General features: G+C 44.0%; 2 protein-coding genes and 1 long non-coding RNA gene across 4 annotated transcripts in view; 2 read left to right on the plus strand and 1 right to left on the minus strand.

The window, feature by feature from the left end:
• The window catches only part of LOC119481798 (calmodulin-binding transcription activator 2-like), a 5392-nt gene extending 2328 nt beyond the window's left edge, over positions 1-3064 (plus strand). The window contains exons 3-4 of the mRNA XM_037759040.1: positions 1815-1889; positions 2010-3064. Of these exons, the coding sequence (XP_037614968.1) occupies positions 1815-1889; positions 2010-2064 (130 nt within the window). The 3' untranslated portion in view covers positions 2065-3064. The remainder of the gene's footprint in view (positions 1-1814; positions 1890-2009) is intronic.
• On the minus strand, positions 2693-3236 carry LOC119481801. Its single transcript, XR_005205263.1, has 2 exons — positions 2913-3236; positions 2693-2876 (listed from the first exon to the last, which is right to left on the minus strand). It is a non-coding gene; the product is annotated as an uncharacterized LOC119481801 (long non-coding RNA).
• Positions 3237-5944: 2708 nt separating this feature from the next.
• LOC119481765 (zinc finger protein 721-like) lies at positions 5945-14309 on the plus strand. Of its 2 annotated transcripts, none has more exons than XM_037758965.1 (3): positions 5945-6188; positions 11827-11925; positions 12747-14309. In XM_037758965.1, exons 2-3 carry the CDS (start codon positions 11863-11865, stop codon positions 14115-14117), a joined length of 1434 nt encoding a protein of 477 aa, XP_037614893.1. In that variant the 5' UTR covers positions 5945-6188; positions 11827-11862; the 3' UTR covers positions 14118-14309. The 2 variants fall into 2 exon arrangements, with proteins under 2 accessions (XP_037614893.1, XP_037614894.1); XM_037758966.1 differs by lacking the exon at positions 11827-11925 and adding an exon at positions 9137-9820 and having other exon boundaries at positions 5961-6251; positions 12825-14309.
• The last annotated feature ends 5331 nt before the right edge of the window (positions 14310-19640 follow it).

Here is a 19640-nt window from a genome sequence, read left to right on the forward strand (position 1 = left end):
TCACGTAACACCTCGTCAATACACCTGTCAGCACCAGATCAAGTAAGACCTCGTCAATACACCTGTCAGTACCAGATCAAGTAACACCTCGTCAATACACCTGTCAGTACCAGATCAAGTAACACCTCGTCAATACACCTGTCAGAACCAGATCAAGTAAGACCTCGTCAATACACCTGTCAGCACCAGATCAAGTAAGACCTCGTCAATACACCTGTCAGCACCAGATCAAGTAACACCTCGTCAATACACCTGTCAGCACCAGATCAAGTAACACCTCGTCAATACACCTGTCAGCACCAGATCAAGTAACACCTCGTCAATACACCTGTCAGCACCAGATCAAGTAACACCTCGTCAATACACCTGTCAGCACCAGATCAAGTAACACCTCGTCAATACACCTGTCAGCACCAGATCAAGTAAGACCTCGTCAATACACCTGTCTGCACCAGATCAAGTAAGACCTCGTCAATACACCTGTCAGCACCAGATCAAGTAACACCTCGTCAATACACCTGTCAGCACCAGATCAAGTAACACCTCGTCAATACACCTGTCAGCACCAGATCAAGTAACACCTCGTCAATACACCTGTCAGCACCAGATCAAGTAACACCTCGTCAATACACCTGTCAGCACCAGATCAAGTAAGACCTCGTCAATACACCTGTCTGCACCAGATCAAGTAAGACCTCGTCAATACACCTGTCAGCACCAGATCAAGTAACACCTCGTCAATACACCTGTCAGCACCAGATCAAGTAAGACCTCGTCAATACACCTGTCAGCACCAGATCAAGTAAGACCTCGTCAATACACCTGTCAGCACCAGATCAAGTAAGACCTCGTCAATACACCTGTCAGCACCAGATCAAGTAACACCTCGTCAATACACCTGTCAGCACCAGATCAAGTAACACCTCGTCAATACACCTGTCAGCACCAGATCAAGTAAGACCTCGTCAATACACCTGTCAGCACCAGATCAAGTAACACCTCGTCAATACACCTGTCAGCACCAGATCAAGTAACACCTCGTCAATACACCTGTCAGCACCAGATCAAGTAACACCTCGTCAATACACCTGTCAGCACCAGATCAAGTAAGACCTCGTCAATACACCTGTCAGCACCAGATCAAGTAAGACCTCGTCAATACACCTGTCAGCACCAGATCAAGTAACACCTCGTCAATACACCTGTCAGCACCAGATCAAGTAAGACCTCGTCAATACACCTGTCAGCACCAGATCAAGTAAGACCTCGTCAATACACCTGTCATGGTAGGTATTGAATCCAAAAGTAGGTATTGATTACTGACAATAGGTATTGATCGCTCACAGTATTGATCACTAATAGTAGGTATTGCTTACTGACAGTAGGTATTGATTACCAATAGTAGGTATCAATCTCTCAGAGTACTGATCACTGACAGTAGGTATTGATTGCTCACAGTATTGATCACTGATAGTAGGTATTGATTACTGACAGTAGGTATTGATCACTGATAGTAGGTATTGATTACAGACAGTAGGTATTGATCGCTCACAGTATTGATTACTGACAGTAGGTATTGATTACCAATAATAGGTATTGATTGCTCACAATATTGATCACTCACAGTATTGATTACCAATAGTAGGTATTGATTGCTCACAATATTGATCACTCACAGTATTGATTACCAATAGTAGGTATTGATTGCTCACAGTATTGATCACTCACAGTATTGATTACTGACAGTAGGTATTGGGTATTGATCACTCACAGTATTGATTGTAAGCAGCAGATATTGTCTTTTTGTCCATCAGGGGGTCGTTCTTGACGAAGAAACAGGACCAGGCAGCGAGGAAGATCATGAGGTTCCTGAGACGCTGCAGACACAGGTAGCACACACACACACACACACACACACACACACACACACACACACACACACACAGTGAGGTATTGATGGTGTTGTTAGTGTGTGTGTGTGTGTGTAACGCTGCGTTGTCTCTCTGTAGGATTAAGGAGCTGAAGCAGACGAGGGAGCTGGAGAGGAGAGGACTGACCACTTAAGCATCTCTTCACTTCATCCCTTCTTCCATCTCCGTGTCACTCTGATGTACTGAAGGACAGGAACTAAAGAAGAGACGCCTTACCCCACGCCTTCTCTCAGTCTGTCTGTCCGTCTGCAGCTCCAGACCTCCGTCCCAAACCGTCACGCCGTCCTTTAGCTCCGCCTGATTGGCTGAAGACAGCTGGGTGTTTGTGCCCTGAGCAGAGCCTCGCAGGCAGCCGCACAGGAGAGATCCCCCCCCCACTGCCTCAGATCCATATTAATCAGATCTACTCTCCGTCTTTCATTCTTTATCTATAAACTACATTATAAACACTGTCTTTGTCTGGCCTGTCTGACGGGAGTCGGTGAGGAGGCTGTGACCGCTCAGCATGCCACTTATGCATGCTGGGATACTCGGGTCATGTGGTCTGTGCTGTGCTGTTGGAGGAGGCCTCACATCCATCCCATAATGCCGTGCTGTGATGTTTTGGGATGGAGTTCAACATGTAACGAAGCTACTTGTGAATCTGCTCAACACGTATAGAAAGCTGTTCTATATCTCTATCTCTATAGATCTATATCTATATCTATCTCTGGATGTCTATTTATTACAGCATGACCTGCTCATGTTAGGGATGACTGAGAGTGTGTGTGTTAGTGTGTGTGTGTGTGTGTGTGTGCGTGCGCTGCACAGACTGGGAGGTTGAGTCTTAAGGAACCCTCTGACCTCTGACCTCTGACCTCTGTGTTTATTTAAACTGAGACAGAATCTGCCGTTCAAACACTTCCTGCTTTATATCCTAAAACTCTTCCTCTTCCTCTCCTCTTCCTCTTCCTCTTCCTCTTCCTCTTCCTCTTCCTCTACCTCCTCCTCCTGTGATGACATCACAGGTCAGAGGTCATCCCGGGGTTCTCTTATATTTCCTGTCTGGTTTTCTACAGCGTGACTGAATGATGATGCTGTGTTGTCATGGCAACCACCGCGCCCACGACCCAGCATGAGCTTCCTGTTTACCCCCCCCAACGTTTACTCTGGTTTCACCTCAAACAACTGATATCCACTTCTCCTCTTCCTCTTCTTCCTCTTCCTCTTCCTCTTCCTCCTCTTCTCCTCCTCCTCCTCTTCCTCTTCCTCTTCCTCCTCTTCTCCTCCTCTTCTCCTCCTCTTCTTCTCTTTCCTCTTCCTCCTCCTCGTCCTCCTCCTCCTCCTCCTCGTCCTCCTCCTCTTCCTCAGCTCCTCTTGATCTTCCTCTTCTTCAACTCCTCTTCCTCTTCTTCTTCCTCTTCCTCTTCCTCTTCCTCTTCCTCCTCCTCCTCGTCCTCCTCCTCGTCCTCCTCCTCCTCCTCCTCGTCCTCCTCCTCTTCCTCAGCTCCTCTTGATCTTCCTCTTCTTCAACTCCTCTTCCTCTTCTTCTTCCTCTTCCTCTTCCTCTTCCTCTTCCTCTTCCTCTTCCTCTTCCTCCTCCTCCTCCTCCTCGTCCTCCTCCTCGTCCTCCTCTTCCTCAGCTGTTGCAGTGAAGCTTTGCATGAGTTTGTATTTAATTGTTTTACATTTCAGACCTTTAATTAAATGAAGTTATTAATAATGATTAATAATAATTATTATTATGATTCTACACGTCCGATGAATAAATCAGCTGTTTGCTAGAAGTCTGTTTCCTGCTGGTGCCTCATTCTTTAGTGTCCCCCTAGAAACACAGTCTCTGACGAGGAGCAGACCAGCTCCCTGGAATCAGGGTGGGGTGGGGGGGTCTCTGTAGACCAGATCCTGGAGGGGTTCCTGAAGCCTGTTGGTGTCTGGTGGGGGGCTCTCTGTAGAGCAGATCCTGGAGGGGTTCCTGAAGCCTGTTGGTGTCTGGTGGGGGGGTCTCTGTAGACCAGATCCTGGATGATAATAACTCCATGTTTTCAGATCTCAGCCTGAAGAAGAGGAGGAGGTGTTTTAGGTTGATCCCGGGTCGTTTTAACGTTTATCTTCTATAAACATAAAGAAATGGAAGAAAATATAATGCTACAATATAATAATAATACAGTATATATAATATACTATATATATATTGTATATTATATATAATATATATATAATATATATATTATATATAATATACATATAGTATATATTATATATAATATATATATAATATATAATATATACATATAGTATATATTATATATAATATATATATAATATATATATATATATTTCCAGAAGAGATGTGAGAGTTTCATGTGATGGATGAATATGTAATGAGTTTCTAAAGCCTGGAGCACACAGCGCGCTTCATGCTCGCGTGACGGCAACGTCGCGTGTTGTTTTTTATTTCGGCATCCATGTTAACAGGTTAGAGTGGACACACTGCCCGCATGAGACGCACGTCAGACGCGCGTCAGACGCGCGTCTATTTTATAGAATAGAAGGCTCGCCTATTTTTCACGCTAGCCGCTTACCTATCGGCTGCGTGTCCCAGCAGCAACAGACAGTGAAGGTGATCTATTGACAGTATATGAACATCATACCAGCAAGATTACTACAGTTTCCATGTCTAGACATCTGTAGAATATGTCACTGACCATCAATATTTTACACTTCCTATCTAGATTTCAAAATAAAAGGCCTCTAGCGTTTTTAGTGCACAGAATCATTCATTCGTTAACACAATGCTTTTATTCTGAAATACTCTAAATAAAGCAGTGGTGTACTTGCAGGTTTCCATCAAGTTAATATAGTACAGGCTTTTCATTTTGTAAACACTGTAGTAGTCATAGCAGAAACCCTACATATGCTATAAATATAATAGACTGGGTTAATAGGTTATAAGAACATCAGGTGATGGGCAGTATTTTTCAGATGCTCTCTCTCTCTCTCTCTCTCTCTCTCTCTCTCTCCCTCTCTCCCTCTCTCTCCCTCTCTCTCTCTCTCCCTCAACAAACACCACCTAACTTTATTGTTCTTTCTTTTAGAGGTGTTATTTAATTTTTTTAAAGATATTTAATAATAATTTTCGTTTTCTAAAGGTTAACAAATAACGAAACTGTTTATTTTGCTTTGTTTTATAATAATAAAAAAAAACACTTTACTTATATTTATCATTCTGAAATACTTCAGGTGTTTTTCTCCATCAAGGCGCAGTTCAGCAACAAGGTGGTGAAAAGCTCCAAGTTGCCTGAGATGTCGGAACATCAGCATTTATAATGTAAATTGCTGTCCGGCCCCAGATGTAAATTAAGTCGTTTTCGATAAAAGCCGCAACCTGGAATACTGTAGAACAGGAACCCGAAACCCCCTGGAAATGTTGTTTAAAACTGTGCCAGTCAAAGTGAAGAGGGATTGCTGTAGGCTCTCTCTTACTACTAATGTATTTATTTATTTTTTTGTATTAATATATAGCCCATATAAATCCCTCCTCACTGTCAGTGAAGAGGGATTTATATATATATATATATACATATAGCCCATATAAATCCCTCCTCACTGTCAGTGAAGAGGGATTTATATACATATAAATCCCTCTTCACTGACAGAAAAGAGGGATTTATATACATATAAATCCCTCTTCACTGACAGAAAAGAGGGATTTATATGGGCTATATATTAATATTTATGTATGAATTTATTTGCTTGTTTTTAATAATATTTACAAATTCCCCTTTTTTGTCTTAAATAAATATAAATCACATTTATTATGAAGTTAAATGGCCATTAAAAGGCAAACTCTATGTAGAAAGAAAGGGCTGTCAGCAACAGCAAAAACACAGCTGACAGGCAGCCGAGACGCGGGTAACTCGCGTCTAGTGTGAACACCCTAGGTGGGCATGACGCGGCCACGACGTGACGCTGCCGTCAGGCGAGCCTGAAGCGCGCTGTGTGGCCCGGGCGTAACGCACGCTGTTTCTCAGCTCACTGGCGGTAAATCTGCTGCCTTAGCAACGGTAACTAAGAGGGGGCGGGGCTGAGAGACGCGTCACCGAGACGACACGCTGTGGTATCGCGAGAACACGGAATCGCGACGCCACGCTACCAGAATGCATTGCGCGGCTGCTGCTTACAAAGACACGTGAGATCTGTAGAGGACAGAATCCAGAGAGGAGACCAGAGACCAGGACCGGGACCAGGACTAGAGACCAGGACCGGGACCAGGACTAGAGCGGAATGGACCCTGAGTCCAGTCGAGCAGCAGACTCTCTGGAGTCCTCTGATGTTCAGGTCAGTTGATCGTTTAGTCCAGAACCTTCCATCTGGTTCTGATGGTTCTGATGGTTCTGATGGTTCTGATGTTGAGCTCAGATCGAGCCGGTAGAGACCCGACCCGATCAGAAGCTGTCCGTGTTCTGTTGAACATCTGGAGGTGAATGTTTCAGAGACAGCAGGACTCTGTCTGGAGGTGGTTCAGACGGAGATCAGATCTGGATGTGATGACAGATTAATGTCTGTAGCATTAAATATAAAACACGATGGGAGACAGAATACAGATGCTGATCAGACCAAGACCAAGACCAGACCACATCACAACTACATCTGATCAACCCCAGTCTCACCTCCAGCCTGCTCTAGAGGAGCTGCTGAGGAGCTGCTGTAGAGCTGCTGAGGAGCTGCTGAAGAGCTGATGAGGAGCTGTAGAGCTGCTGAGGAGCTGATGAGGAGCTGCTGAGGAGCTGATGAGGAGCTGCTGAGGAGCTGCTGAGGAGCTGTAGAGCTGCTGAGGAGCTGCTGAGGAGCTGATGAGGAGCTGCTGAGGAGCTGATGAGGAGCTGCTGAGGAGCTGCTGAGGAGCTGATGAGGAGCTGATGAGGAGCTGCTGAGGAGCTGTAGAGCTGCTGAGGAGCTGCTGTAGAGCTGCTGAGGAGCTGCTGAGGAGCTGATGAGGAGCTGCTGCTGAGGAGCTGCTGATGTAGAGCTGCTGAGGAGCTGCTGAGGAGCTGCTGCTGTAGAGTTTAAACATCAGACTGAATACTGTGATAAAGGTTGATCAGGTCTCACATCAACTTCATCAGATTAATAACTATAAACGATATAAATACTGACAACCAGAATATGATGTCAAGGACTCACCACCTCACCACCTCATCACCTCATCACCTCACCCCCTCACCACCTCACCACCTCACCACCTCATCACCTCATCACCTCACCACCTCATCACCTCACCACCTCATCACCTCATCACCTCACCACCTCACCACCTCACCACCTCATCACCTCACCCCCTCACCACCTCATCACCTCACCCCCTCACCACCTCACCCCCTCACCACCTCACCCCCTCACCCCCTCACCCCCTCACCACCTCATCTCCTCACCACCTCACCACCTCATCACCTCACCCCCTCACCACCTCATCACCTCACCCCCTCATCACCTCACCACCTCACCACCTCACCCCCTCATCACCTCACCTCCTCACCACCTCACCCCCTCACCTCACCTCCTCACCTCCTCACCTCATCACCTCACCTCCTCACCACCTCACCTCACCTCCTCACCACCTCACCCCCTCATCACCTCACCACCTCATCACCTCACCGCCTCACCCCCTCACCTCATCACCTCACCGCCTCACCCCCTCACCTCATCACCTCACCGCCTCACCCCCTCACCACCTCATCACCTCACCACCTCACCCCCTCATCACCTCACCACCTCATCACCTCACCCCCTCACCTCACCACCTCACCACCTCACCACCTCACCCCCTCACCACCTCATCACCTCACCCCCTCACCACCTCATCACCTCACCCCCTCATCACCTCACCACCTCACCCCCTCATCACCTCACCACCTCACCCCCTCACCACCTCACCACCTCACCCCCTCACCACCTCATCACCTCACCCCCTCACCACCTCACCCCCTCACCACCTCATCTCCTCACCACCTCATCACCTCACCCCCTCATCACCTCACCCCCTCACCACCTCATCACCTCACCCCCTCATCACCTCACCACCTCACCTCCTCACCCCCTCATCACCTCACCTCCTCACCACCTCACCCCCTCACCTCATCACCTCACCTCCTCACCCCCTCATCACCTCACCTCCTCACCACCTCACCCCCTCATCACCTCACCACCTCACCACCTCACCCCCTCATCACCTCACCACCTCACCTCCTCATCACCTCACCTCCTCACCGCCTCACCCCCTCACCTCATCACCTCACCACCTCACCCCCTCATCACCTCACCACCTCACCCCCTCACCTCATCACATCACCTCACCTCCTCACCACCTCACCTCATCACATCACCTCACCTCCTCACCACCTCATCACCTCACCTCCTCACCTCCTCACCCCCTCACCTCATCACCTCACCACCTCACCTCATCACATCACCTCACCTCCTCACCCCCTCACCTCATCACCTCACCACCTCACCTCATCACATCACCTCACCACCTCACCACCTCATCACCTCCACTGAGACACGAAGAAGAACAAAGAGATCTATTAATAACAAAGACTTCCTGGTTCAGGTTAGCTAATGCTAATGCTAACGCGGGAAACTAGTTAGCTTTCCACAGCTATGCTAACACAGCTAGCACTACAACAGAGTCTCTATGGAAACGCAGCTAGCACGCAGCTAGCACGCAGCTAGCACATCTTAGACCAATTAAGCACAGTTTAGCACAGGTTAGCACAGCTAGCACAGGTTAGCACAGCTAGCACAGGTTAGCACAGCTAGCACAGGTTAGCACAGCTAGCACAGGTTAGCACAGCTAGCTGGATTTGGAGCTAAATTGTGTAACGTAATAGAATCCTTTAACAACGACCCGACTGGTTGAGTAGCGCTCCCTCACGGTACCTCACCTAGTTTCAGTAGAGGAGTTAAACGAGGATGCAACATTTCTACATTCTTACTTATTTTGTCAGAACTGTTGGTAATTCATTTTAAAGATTCTGATATTATCAAACTGAGTTCTGATCAACAGAATCATTTCACTCCGTTAGGAACCGGCCTGAGAGAAACAGACTATTGGACCGCAGCCCGGCTCTGTTGGTTTGTTGACATGTTCTAAATGTTCTTTATGGTTCTAGATAGGTCGCTCCACCATGGCTGACTCTCTGTCTGTTTGTCTGTTGCTATAGAAACGGAGAGGAAGAAAGAGACTGATTCACACTGGAGAGAAACTACACCGCTGTGATGAATGTGGGAAAACGTTCAAACGTAAGAATCACCTGCAAAACCACCAGAGCACTCACAGCGGAGAGAAACCCTACAGGTGTGACCAGTGTGGGAAAGGTTTCGCAAGACCAGGTTCCTTAAAAATTCACTACGGCATTCACACAGGAGAGAAACCGTACCGCTGTGACGAGTGTGGAGCAGCGTTCCGTCACAAGGAGCACTTCCAAACTCATCAGTACGTGCACACTGGAGAGAAACCGTTCAGCTGTGACCAGTGTGAGAAGGTCTTCTGTGCTCAAGTTGATCTAACGAGACACAGGCGTGTTCATACCGGAGAGAAACCGTACAGCTGTGACCAGTGTGAGCTGGCGTTCACCAGGCGAAGCACACTTGTCCGTCACCAACGCGTTCACTCTGGAGAGAAACCGTACTGGTGTGACCTCTGTGGGAAGACTTTTGCTCAGGCGTTTTGCTTACAGGTCCACCGACGTCTTCACACCGGAGAGAAACCGTACTGGTGCGACCGGTGTGACAAAACTTTCGTTACATTAGCTGAAAGTCAGAACCACGAGATTATTCACACGGGAGAGAAACCGTACAGCTGTGACCAGTGTGGGAAAACCTTTACTCAGAGAGGAAGCCTGACAGTCCACCAACGCGCGCACACAACATCGTTTTGAATGTTCCCCCCCCCCGAATACAACCAGCTGTTATCATGTGAATGTGCTGGGCTAGCGTCATGTGACGACAACTGAGAAAGTTCAAGAGCTGAAGAAGGCCATGGGATGTGGTCAAAAGCTCCAAAAAGAGGGTTTAGAATGATTTATTCCAGATGTGCTCGTGTTATTGTTTTTATCTGCTTCTGTTGATGTTTGATTTAGTTTTAGTTTTCATATCTGTAGTTTAGTTAGTTGTTGTCAGGTTGAGCTGTAAAGTCTCAGAAGTCTGTCGCTACATCGACATACAGAGCAGCTGCTTGGAGAGTATGAAGGACGTAATGTTTAATGTTTAATATTTGCGCTACGTTCGTTTCCAGAGTTGATTTATGCTGTTTCCTTTTTACTGTCGTGATATATTAAAGATAAAAAACTAAAACTGAAATGAATCTATTATTTTATTGTTATTAGTCTTTACTCAGGTAACATCGCTTCAGTTTCAGTTGTTTTTATTCAGTCTTCCTTCACGACGACATGTTTCTCTGTTTCTGTTGGTTTTAGTTTACGATGAATGAATGAATGACGTCAGTAGTTGAAGCCGCAGCCACGACGTACGTTTTAACATGAATTAATAAACTTCAATAAATCTGAATATTTGTGGCTGGAATGTGTTATTTGTGTTTGAAAGTTGTAACGTGTTTTTCTCACTTTTCTCTGTCTCAATAGAGCTGAACGCATTAGTTTAGCTAGCGTAGCTAACGTTAGCTAACACAGCTAACGTTAGCTAGCGTAGCTAACGTTAGCCTGACATGGTGAAACAAGTAACGTCAGCTAAGTTAACACAGTTTAGCTAGCGTAGCTAACCTTAGCTGGCGTAGCTAACGTTAGCTAACACAGCTAAGTTATCACTGCTAAGCTAGCATAGCTAACGTTAGCTAAAATAAAAAGGCTAAGCTAGCGTAGCTAACGTTAACGGGCTAACATCAGACACACAAAGCGGTCGTCGGTTTCGTCTACAGATCCGCGGCCACGGACTCGCTGGCGCTTTCAGTCCAGAATGGAGGATGTAGCGATGAGTCGGTGACTTTAACTCATTCATCAAACTTCTGTCAGTAAAAATCTTCATGTTTCATAAAAACAGATGAATTTCTTGTAAATATTGAGATTTTATCAGCAAAATATTATTTACACAAATGATCTGATAATGTAAAGCATCACGTTGCCATGACAACGTCACGTTAAAACCAGCAGATTTTTATACAAAACTAAATTATTGTTCAGTTTCTGTCAGAATAATAATATTAATAATAATTAATCTCAGACCAGATGTTCTACTCTAATGTTTTATAATCAAATCATGTTGTTCTAAACATTCCTGTTTCAGTTTTTTGACAGATTAAATTTACATAATTAATATGATTAATATCTAATATCAAAATATTATATCCATAAAATGATACGGCTAAAAATAATACCCTCCTTCTATATTTTTTTTAATAAAAAATAAAAAAATAAAGTATTAAATTATTTCAAACGTTTCAGATTTATTGCAGCTTTTTAATAAACTCTGATTATTTATTTTGTTTTTGTTCAACTTCTTTTCATTTTCTTACATTTTATTTGTTGTATAATTTATTTTAATATTATTTTTGTACCATGAAATTAATTTATTGAATTCTTTATGAATCTGAACATGTTTATGGAACTACTATTATTATTATTATTTTATATATATATATATATAATATTGTATATTATATATAAATAATATGATATAATATTACTAGTATTGAAATGTATAAATAAAGGTTAATAAACTGAAAATATCTTCTTCCAGACATTTTGTTTCTCAGCTCAGTGGCGGTAAATCTGCTGCCTTAGCAACGGTAACTAAGGGGGGGCGGGACTGAGAGACGCGTCACCGAGACGCTGTAGGATCGCGAGAACACGAAGGCTCCGCGAGATCTGTAGAGGACAGAATCCAGAGAGGAGTCCAGCAGGATCTCAGAGACCAGGACCAGGACTAGAGCGGAATGGACCCTGAGTCCAGTAGGGCAGCAGACTCTCTGGAGTCCTCTGGTCTCTCTGATGTTCAGGTCAGTTGATCGTTTAGTCCAGAACCTTCCATCTGTTTGTGAATATATATAAATATATAACAATAGATCCTGAACAGGGAGGTTCTACTGCTGGAGGGTCTGCACCGGTTCTATGGTTCTATGGTTCTATGGCTCCGGGTTCTGGTTCTGGTTTCATGTTTACTCTGTTTATGGAGGTTTTCCCGCGTTGCGTCGTGTAACAAAAGGCTCGTTAGAGATGAGCTGCGGCCCGAGAGGAGCCGAATGGAGCCGAGAGGAGCCGAGTGAAGCCGAGATCAGACGAGAGGAGCCGAGAACAGCCGAGAGGATTTCCTTGTGTTCTCCATACTTTATGTAGAAAGTTCAGTACAGTAGTTATAGAAACATGTTCAGATTTTCCACTATATTGTTATTATTATAAATATATATATATGTATATATATATTTCAAAGTATAAAAATAAAATAAGTTATACAACAAATAAAATGTAAATAAAGGAAAAGAAGAATAAAAAGAAAAAAAACATCCGGGGTCTGTTAAACAATTTGAATACATTTATAATAATAATAATAATTTAATAAAGCTTCCCGTGGTGGTGTCTAGAAGGGAGCCACCAAACTGAGATTAGGACGGGCCGTCGGCAGCGAGTCTCACCAGAGTTCTTGCAGATCTCGGTCCCATAGCGTTTTATTAGTCTGATACTTTAAGAACGGCGTGTTTTAATACGAGCTGAGTTGTGTCGATGTGCGTCGGCGGGTCAGAACCTCAGAACTCATCAGAGTTTTTCCGTGTTTGTTTGTTGACATCGTTCTAAATATTCTTTATGGTTCTTGTTGCTATAGGAACGGAGAGGACAGGAAGTGGAACGTCACAGCTGTCCGCTCTGTGAGAAATCCTTCACAACATCTCGATATCTAAAGGTTCATCAGAGAGTTCACACCGGAGAGAAACCACACAGCTGTGATGACTGTGGGAAAACGTTCACCACTCGACAGAACCTACAAACCCACCGGCGCCGCCACACTGGAGAGAAACCCTACAGCTGCGACCAGTGTGGGTCAGCGTTTTCACAGTTAAGTCACCTAAAGAACCATCAGATCAGTCACGCTGGAGAGAAACCACACAGCTGTGACGAATGTGAGAAAACGTTCAATCTGCTGCATCAGTTAAACGCACATCGACGTGTGCACACTGGAGAGAAACCGTACCACTGTGACCTCTGTGAGAAAGCTTACGGTACATCAGCTGAGCTCAAAGTCCATCGACGCAGTCACACCGGAGAGAAACCCTACAGCTGTGATGAATGTGGAGCAGCGTTCACACAGCTGAGCACCTTAAAGAGCCATCGACGCATTCACACTGGAGAGAAACCCTACAGCTGTGACGAATGTGGGAAAAGTTTCACTACATCATGTACACTTAAAAAGCATAAATACATTCACACCGGAGAGAAACCATACGGCTGTGACCAATGTGGGAGTGCGTTCAGTCAGTTAAATAACCTAAAAGTCCATCAACGCATTCACACTGGAGAGAAACCCTACTGGTGTGACCAGTGTGGGAAAACGTTCTCTACATCAAGTTACCTGAAAATCCATAAGCGTACGCACACTGGAGAGAAACCATACAGCTGTGACCAGTGTGGGAATGCTTTCACCACTCATGATAAATTACAACTCCACCGACGTGTTCACACAGGAGAGAAACCGTACAGGTGTCAGCTGTGTGGAACCTGTTTTTCACGCAGTAGTCACTTTAAAACACACCAACGCATCCACACTGGGGAGAAACCGTACAGCTGTGATGACTGTGGGAAAACCTTCCTCACATCAGGTGAACTCAAAGTCCACCAACGCTATCACACTGGAGAGAAACCGTACCGGTGTCACTTTTGTGGGAAAACCTTCACTGCATCAAGTAACCTTACGATCCATGAGCGCCATCACACTGGAGTGAAACCATACAGCTGTGACCAGTGTGGGAAAGCTTGCACCACATCAGGGGAACTCAAGATCCACCAACGCAGTCACACTGGAGAGAGACCGTACTGGTGTGGCCTGTGTGGGAAAACCTTTTCTCAGAGCGGTCAACTTAAAATCCACCAACGCACTCACACCGGAGAGAAACCGTACAGTTGTGAGCAATGTGGTAAAAGTTTTTCTAACGGTAGTAACCTCAGAGCCCACCAACGCATTCACACTGCAGCGTTATGAACACCTGCTCTTCGTGTCCCGTTGTATGTTCTAGACAGCATGTACGTTATCGTGGCTGCTACGACGTAGAGATGTCACGAGAACCGGTACTTCGGTACCAAGTCGATGCCAAAATTCTAAAAATGTGACGGTACTCTTTCTCTACAGTACCGAAGGTACCGTACGATGTCTGCAGGGTCCAAAATTAACACTCGCCAAGCGCCAAATGCGGCTGCTTCTGTCCTCTGCTCTCTCACACAACAGCGCCATGCAGCAGCGAGATCCAGAGATGCAGAGATCCTCTATATTGAGAAGAGGATTCACTCGTTTGGGAAAAAACTGAACTGAACAAACTGAATTTCTATCTTTTGTTGCTAAATCTCTGAAAAGTGTTGTTTTTTTATTGAACTCTGTATTTCCAGTGAATGTTATTGGGACTTGCATTTGATTATCTTAAACTTAACTCCCCAGATCCACTTAGTTTGAACCGATCCAACAGCATCCAATCAAGTTTCAGGAGAAAACCATGAAGAACTAACGTTATGATACTGAGCACCAGATGGATCCAGTTACTCTGCCGTTAAAATGACATTACAGTTGATGAAGAGCTCATATGGCCTGTTTAGGACTCGAGACCTGAGTTGGGACTCGAGTCACAGACTTGAGACTTACTTGTGACTTACAAAACAATGACTTGGTCCCATCTCTGGTAGCCTTTACCCGGTGAAATGTCACAATGTCAGTGAATTTAAACTACTGCAATCTGAGGATATATGTATATATATATATATATATATATATATATATATAGACACATGTACACATTACAGGGATTTATTGTTTTTATTGTTTTTTTTGTTTTTTTACCCTGGTATCGAATTTGGTATCAAGAATCGTGGAAATTCACTGGTATCGGTATCGACTACTACATTTCTGGTACCGTGACATCCCTAATACGCCGGCTAACGCTGCATTCTGGGAGCACAGAGCTGTAGTGGAGTAACAGGATACGATGAGCTCTTCAAGATATGATGGTCCGGACCGTTTAGGGCCGTGTAGGTGAGGAGGACGGTTTCATAATCTGTTCTGGAGGTTGCAGAGAAGCTAAAGGAGAAATATGATCTCTTTTTGTGGTTCACGAGTTGTGATGTGTTTGTTGACGTTGTCAGAAACGGCGGAGGCCGTGGAAGTTCATTTATTGCTGCATAATAAGTGAATATATATATATGTGTGTCGTATATTGTTTTTCTTGTCTGATGAAAATGTTGATATTCCCAACGGCCTCGTCTTCTTCCTCCATCATTATGTCTTTGTCCTTACTGCATGATGTTACCTCCTTGCTAAGGTGCTAACCTGTTAGCCTCTTTGGCTTCTAGACAAGTTAGCTAGTCTAGTTAGTTAGCTAGCTTGTCTGTCTCCAGAACCGTGACCCGGCGCTGACCGCTGTTGGACTCATTTCCTGTAGCATGGTGGAATTAGCAAGCTAAGCTAGCTAAGTAGCCTTGCGTCCGACTAGCGGGCCGGTGGCCAGCGGGCCGGTGGCCAGCGGCAGCGCTGTAGAGATAAACTGAGGGCGTATAAATCTGTGGATGTCTCTAGTTAACTCTCCTTCAGTAAAGTCAGTCAGAAAGAGAGACGGACAATATCAGAGAAGCGTTTCAGAGACGGAGAGAAAGGGATGCTAATAGATTAGCCTTCTGCTAACAGCAGCTAGCGGCTCACGTTAGCTGCTGTTAGCAGAAGGCTAAATATTAGCATCATTTCCTCTCCGTCTCTGAAACGCTGCTCTGATATTGTAGCTCTAGAGCTCCAATCACAGTTACTCATCTCTAATGTCTGAGATCTGGATTCAGACAACAACACAGAGGACATTTAGATGTGGAGCTTTAGCCCACTGCTAGTGTTAGCCTCCAGCTAATGTTAGCCCACTGCTAGTGTTAGCCTCCAGTCTTTCCTTTGGTTAGCCTCCAGCTAATGTTAGCGCACTGCTAGCGTTAGCCTCCAGCTAATGTTAGCCTCCAGTCTTTCCCTTGGTTAGCCTCCAGCTAACACCGTGACCTCATCATGACGTCATCATTAAAAGCGTTTATATATCCAGATGTGTTCCCGTTATTGTTTTTATCTGCTTCATACATATTCTCATAGTTCAACATTATATTTTCCTCCTTTGTGTAGTTTTCATTGAATAATCTTTATTTTACACTAATAATAATAATAATCTTTATTTTACACTAATAATAATAATAATCTTTATTTTACACTAATAATAATAATAATCTTTATTTGACATTAATATGACGTCAGTAGTTGAGAAACAGCAGCTGAGTGACATTTTAAAGTGAAGTAATAAAGGTTAATAAATCTAAATATTTGTTTTTTGTGTTTAAAGTGTTTCTGACGTCATGTTCTCCTGCTCATTAATATTCATGAGCTCCCTCTCCTCATTGGCTGCTGGTAACAGTCCAATAATATGAAGTGAACACTGTGATGAAGACCAGGCCCAGTGGTCGAAAGCTTCACTAGTAAGGGAGGAGTCCTTTAGTTTATTTTATTAATATCATTTATTAATTAATCGTCTTCAGAAAATCTGAGAAATTCTGAAGGTTGAAAAATAGAAACTCGATAAAATAAAGAAGATACATTATTATTATTGTTATTAATGTATTTATTTGAATAGATTTGTTTTGTCTACATTTATTAATTAATATTTCCTCCACGTGTTGTTGCTTTTTTTTATTTCAAAATGACAGTATCCATAGTAACAGCAGAAAACATTAAAAACATTCACATACAAAAGAAGCTTAGCGAAAACATAAACAAAGAGCTGTGACAAACAGAACTGAGGTCTGTACTACGAAGCGAGTTCATCATCTCCAGGGTATCTTCATCATCTCCAGGGTATCTTCATCATCTCCAGGGTATCTTCATCATCTTCAGGGTATCTTCATCATCTCCAGGGTATCTTCATCATCTCCAGGGTATCTTCATCATCTCCAGGGTATCTTCATCATCTCCAGGGTATCTTCTGGTTATCTGGCTTCACTAACTCTAACAACAGAGATCTCACTAAACTGAACTATGAAGCTGGTTATCAACTCAGTAAGTCAACCAGAGTTTCTCTGTCTGGTTATGAGCACGTTCACATGAACGAGGAGGTGTTTACAGCATCTGACCAATCACAGACATGAACAAGACTACTGACCAATCACAGACATGAACAAGTCTACTGACCAATCACAGACATGAACAAGACTACTGACCAATCACAGACATGAACAAGACTACTGACCAATCAGAGCTCAGTGCGGTGATTGTATGATAATATTACACACATATGAAGAAGTTACCGTCATAATCCAGACTAAAAACAACTCAGTTTAAACTGACAGATGCAGGAAGGACAGCTGGCTTTATGTTGGGGGTGTTTACCGCTTTGAATTATATTTTATATTTATTTATTTTACTTGTTCTTGAGTCCGTTTCACACCGTCAGAGAGGAGGAGCAGGTGGAAGGAGGTTTAAATACTCATACTCATTTGTCTGTTTGCAGGATTAACAGACGTGTATTTCATTCATCTATTATTATCGTGAACACTATTTATATTTAGACAAGTACACTTTACCAACTTTTTCTTTTTCCAGCTGTTCTTCCTGCATTTAGCAGCTTCAGCTGTTACTGTTAGTCTGATTAAGAGTTTCACCTCTTCCTATTTCTCTAATATAGTTTACTCTTTGTATAATGTGCCGCTCTGCCTGTCTGTCAGTAGTCTTGTTCATGTCTGTGATTGGTCAGTAGTCTTGTCCATGTCTGTGATTGGTCAGTAGTCTTGTTCATGTCTGTGATTGGTCAGTAGTCTTGTTCATGTCTGTGATTGGTCAGTAGTCTTGTTCATGTCTGTGATTGGTCAGTAGTCTTGTTCGTGTCTGTGATTGGTCAGTAGTCCTTGTTCATGTCTGTGATTGGTCAGTAGTCTTGTTCATGTCTGTGATTGGTCAGTAGTCTTGTTCATGTCTGTGATTGGTCAGTAGTCTTGTTCGTGTCTGTGATTGGTCAGTAGTCTTGTTCATGTCTGTGATTGGTCAGTAGTCTTGTTCGTGTCTGTGATTGGTCAGTAGTCTTGTTCATGTCTGTGATTGGTCAGTAGTCTTGTTCATGTCTGTGATTGGTCAGTAGTCTTGTTCATGTCTGTGATTGGTCAGTAGTCTTGTTCATGTCTGTGATTGGTCAGTAGTCTTGTTCATGTCTGTGATTGGTCAGTAGTCTTGTTCGTGTCTGTGATTGGTCAGTAGTCTTGTTCATGTCTGTGATTGGTCAGTAGTCTTGTTCATGTCTGTGATTGGTCAGTAGTCTTGTTCATGTCTGTGATTGGTCAGTAGTCTTGTTCATGTCTGTGATTGGTCAGTAGTCTTGTCCATGTCTGTGATTGGTCAGTAGTCTTGTTCATGTCTGTGATTGGTCAGTAGTCTTGTTCATGTCTGTGATTGGTCAGTAGTCTTGTTCATGTCTGTGATTGGTCAGTAGTCTTGTTCGTGTCTGTGATTGGTCAGTAGTCTTGTTCATGTCTGTGATTGGTCAGTAGTCTTGTTCATGTCTGTGATTGGTCAGTAGTCTTGTTCATGTCTGTGATTGGTCAGTAGTCTTGTTCGTGTCTGTGATTGGTCAGTAGTCTTGTTCATGTCTGTGATTGGTCAGTAGTCTTGTTCGTGTCTGTGATTGGTCAGTAGTCTTGTTCATGTCTGTGATTGGTCAGTAGTCTTGTTCATGTCTGTGATTGGTCAGTAGTCTTGTTCTTGTCTGTGATTGGTCAGTAGTCTTGTTCATGTCTGTGATTGGTCAGTAGTCTTGTTCGTGTCTGTGATTGGTCAGTAGTCTTGTTCATGTCTGTGATTGGTCAGTAGTCTTGTTCATGTCTGTGATTGGTCAGTAGTCTTGTTCATGTCTGTGATTGGTCAGTAGTCTTGTTCATGTCTGTGATTGGTCAGTAGTCTTGTTCATGTCTGTGATTGGTCAGTAGTCTTGTTCATGTCTGTGATTGGTCAGTAGTCTTGTTCATGTCTGTGATTGGTCAGTAGTCTTGTTCATGTCTGTGATTGGTCAGTAGTCTTGTTCATGTCTGTGATTGGTCAGTAGTCTTGTTCATGTCTGTGATTGGTCAGTAGTCTTGTTCATGTCTGTGATTGGTCAGTAGTCTTGTTCATGTCTGTGATTGGTCAGTAGTCTTGTTCGTGTCTGTGATTGGTCAGTAGTCTTGTTCATGTCTGTGATTGGTCAGTAGTCTTGTTCATGTCTGTGATTGGTCAGTAGTCTTGTTCATGTCTGTGATTGGTCAGTAGTCTTGTTCATGTCTGTGATTGGTCAGTAGTCTTGTTCATGTCTGTGATTGGTCAGTAGTCTTGTTCATGTCTGTGATTGGTCAGTAGTCTTGTTCATGTCTGTGATTGGTCAGTAGTCTTGTTCATGTCTGTGATTGGTCAGTAGTCTTGTTCATGTCTGTGATTGGTCAGTAGTCTTGTTCATGTCTGTGATTGGTCAGTAGTCTTGTT

Source organism: Sebastes umbrosus, chromosome 22 (genome assembly GCF_015220745.1).
Source record: "Sebastes umbrosus isolate fSebUmb1 chromosome 22, fSebUmb1.pri, whole genome shotgun sequence".
Lineage (NCBI taxonomy): Eukaryota > Metazoa > Chordata > Actinopteri > Perciformes > Sebastidae > Sebastes > Sebastes umbrosus.

Excerpts from the sequence above, each read along its gene's own strand:
- LOC119481765 (XM_037758966.1), top strand. The coding sequence starts at position 6,198 with ATGGACCCTGAGTCCAGTCGAGCAGCAGACTCTCTGGAGTCCTCTGAT. Across the intron at positions 6,252-9,136 it reads TGGAGTCCTCTGATGTTCAG|AAACGGAGAGGAAGAAAGAG; the intron begins GTCAGTTGATCG and ends CTGTTGCTATAG. Across the intron at positions 9,821-12,824 it reads CTCAGAGAGGAAGCCTGACA|GTTCATCAGAGAGTTCACAC; the intron begins GTCCACCAACGC and ends CGATATCTAAAG.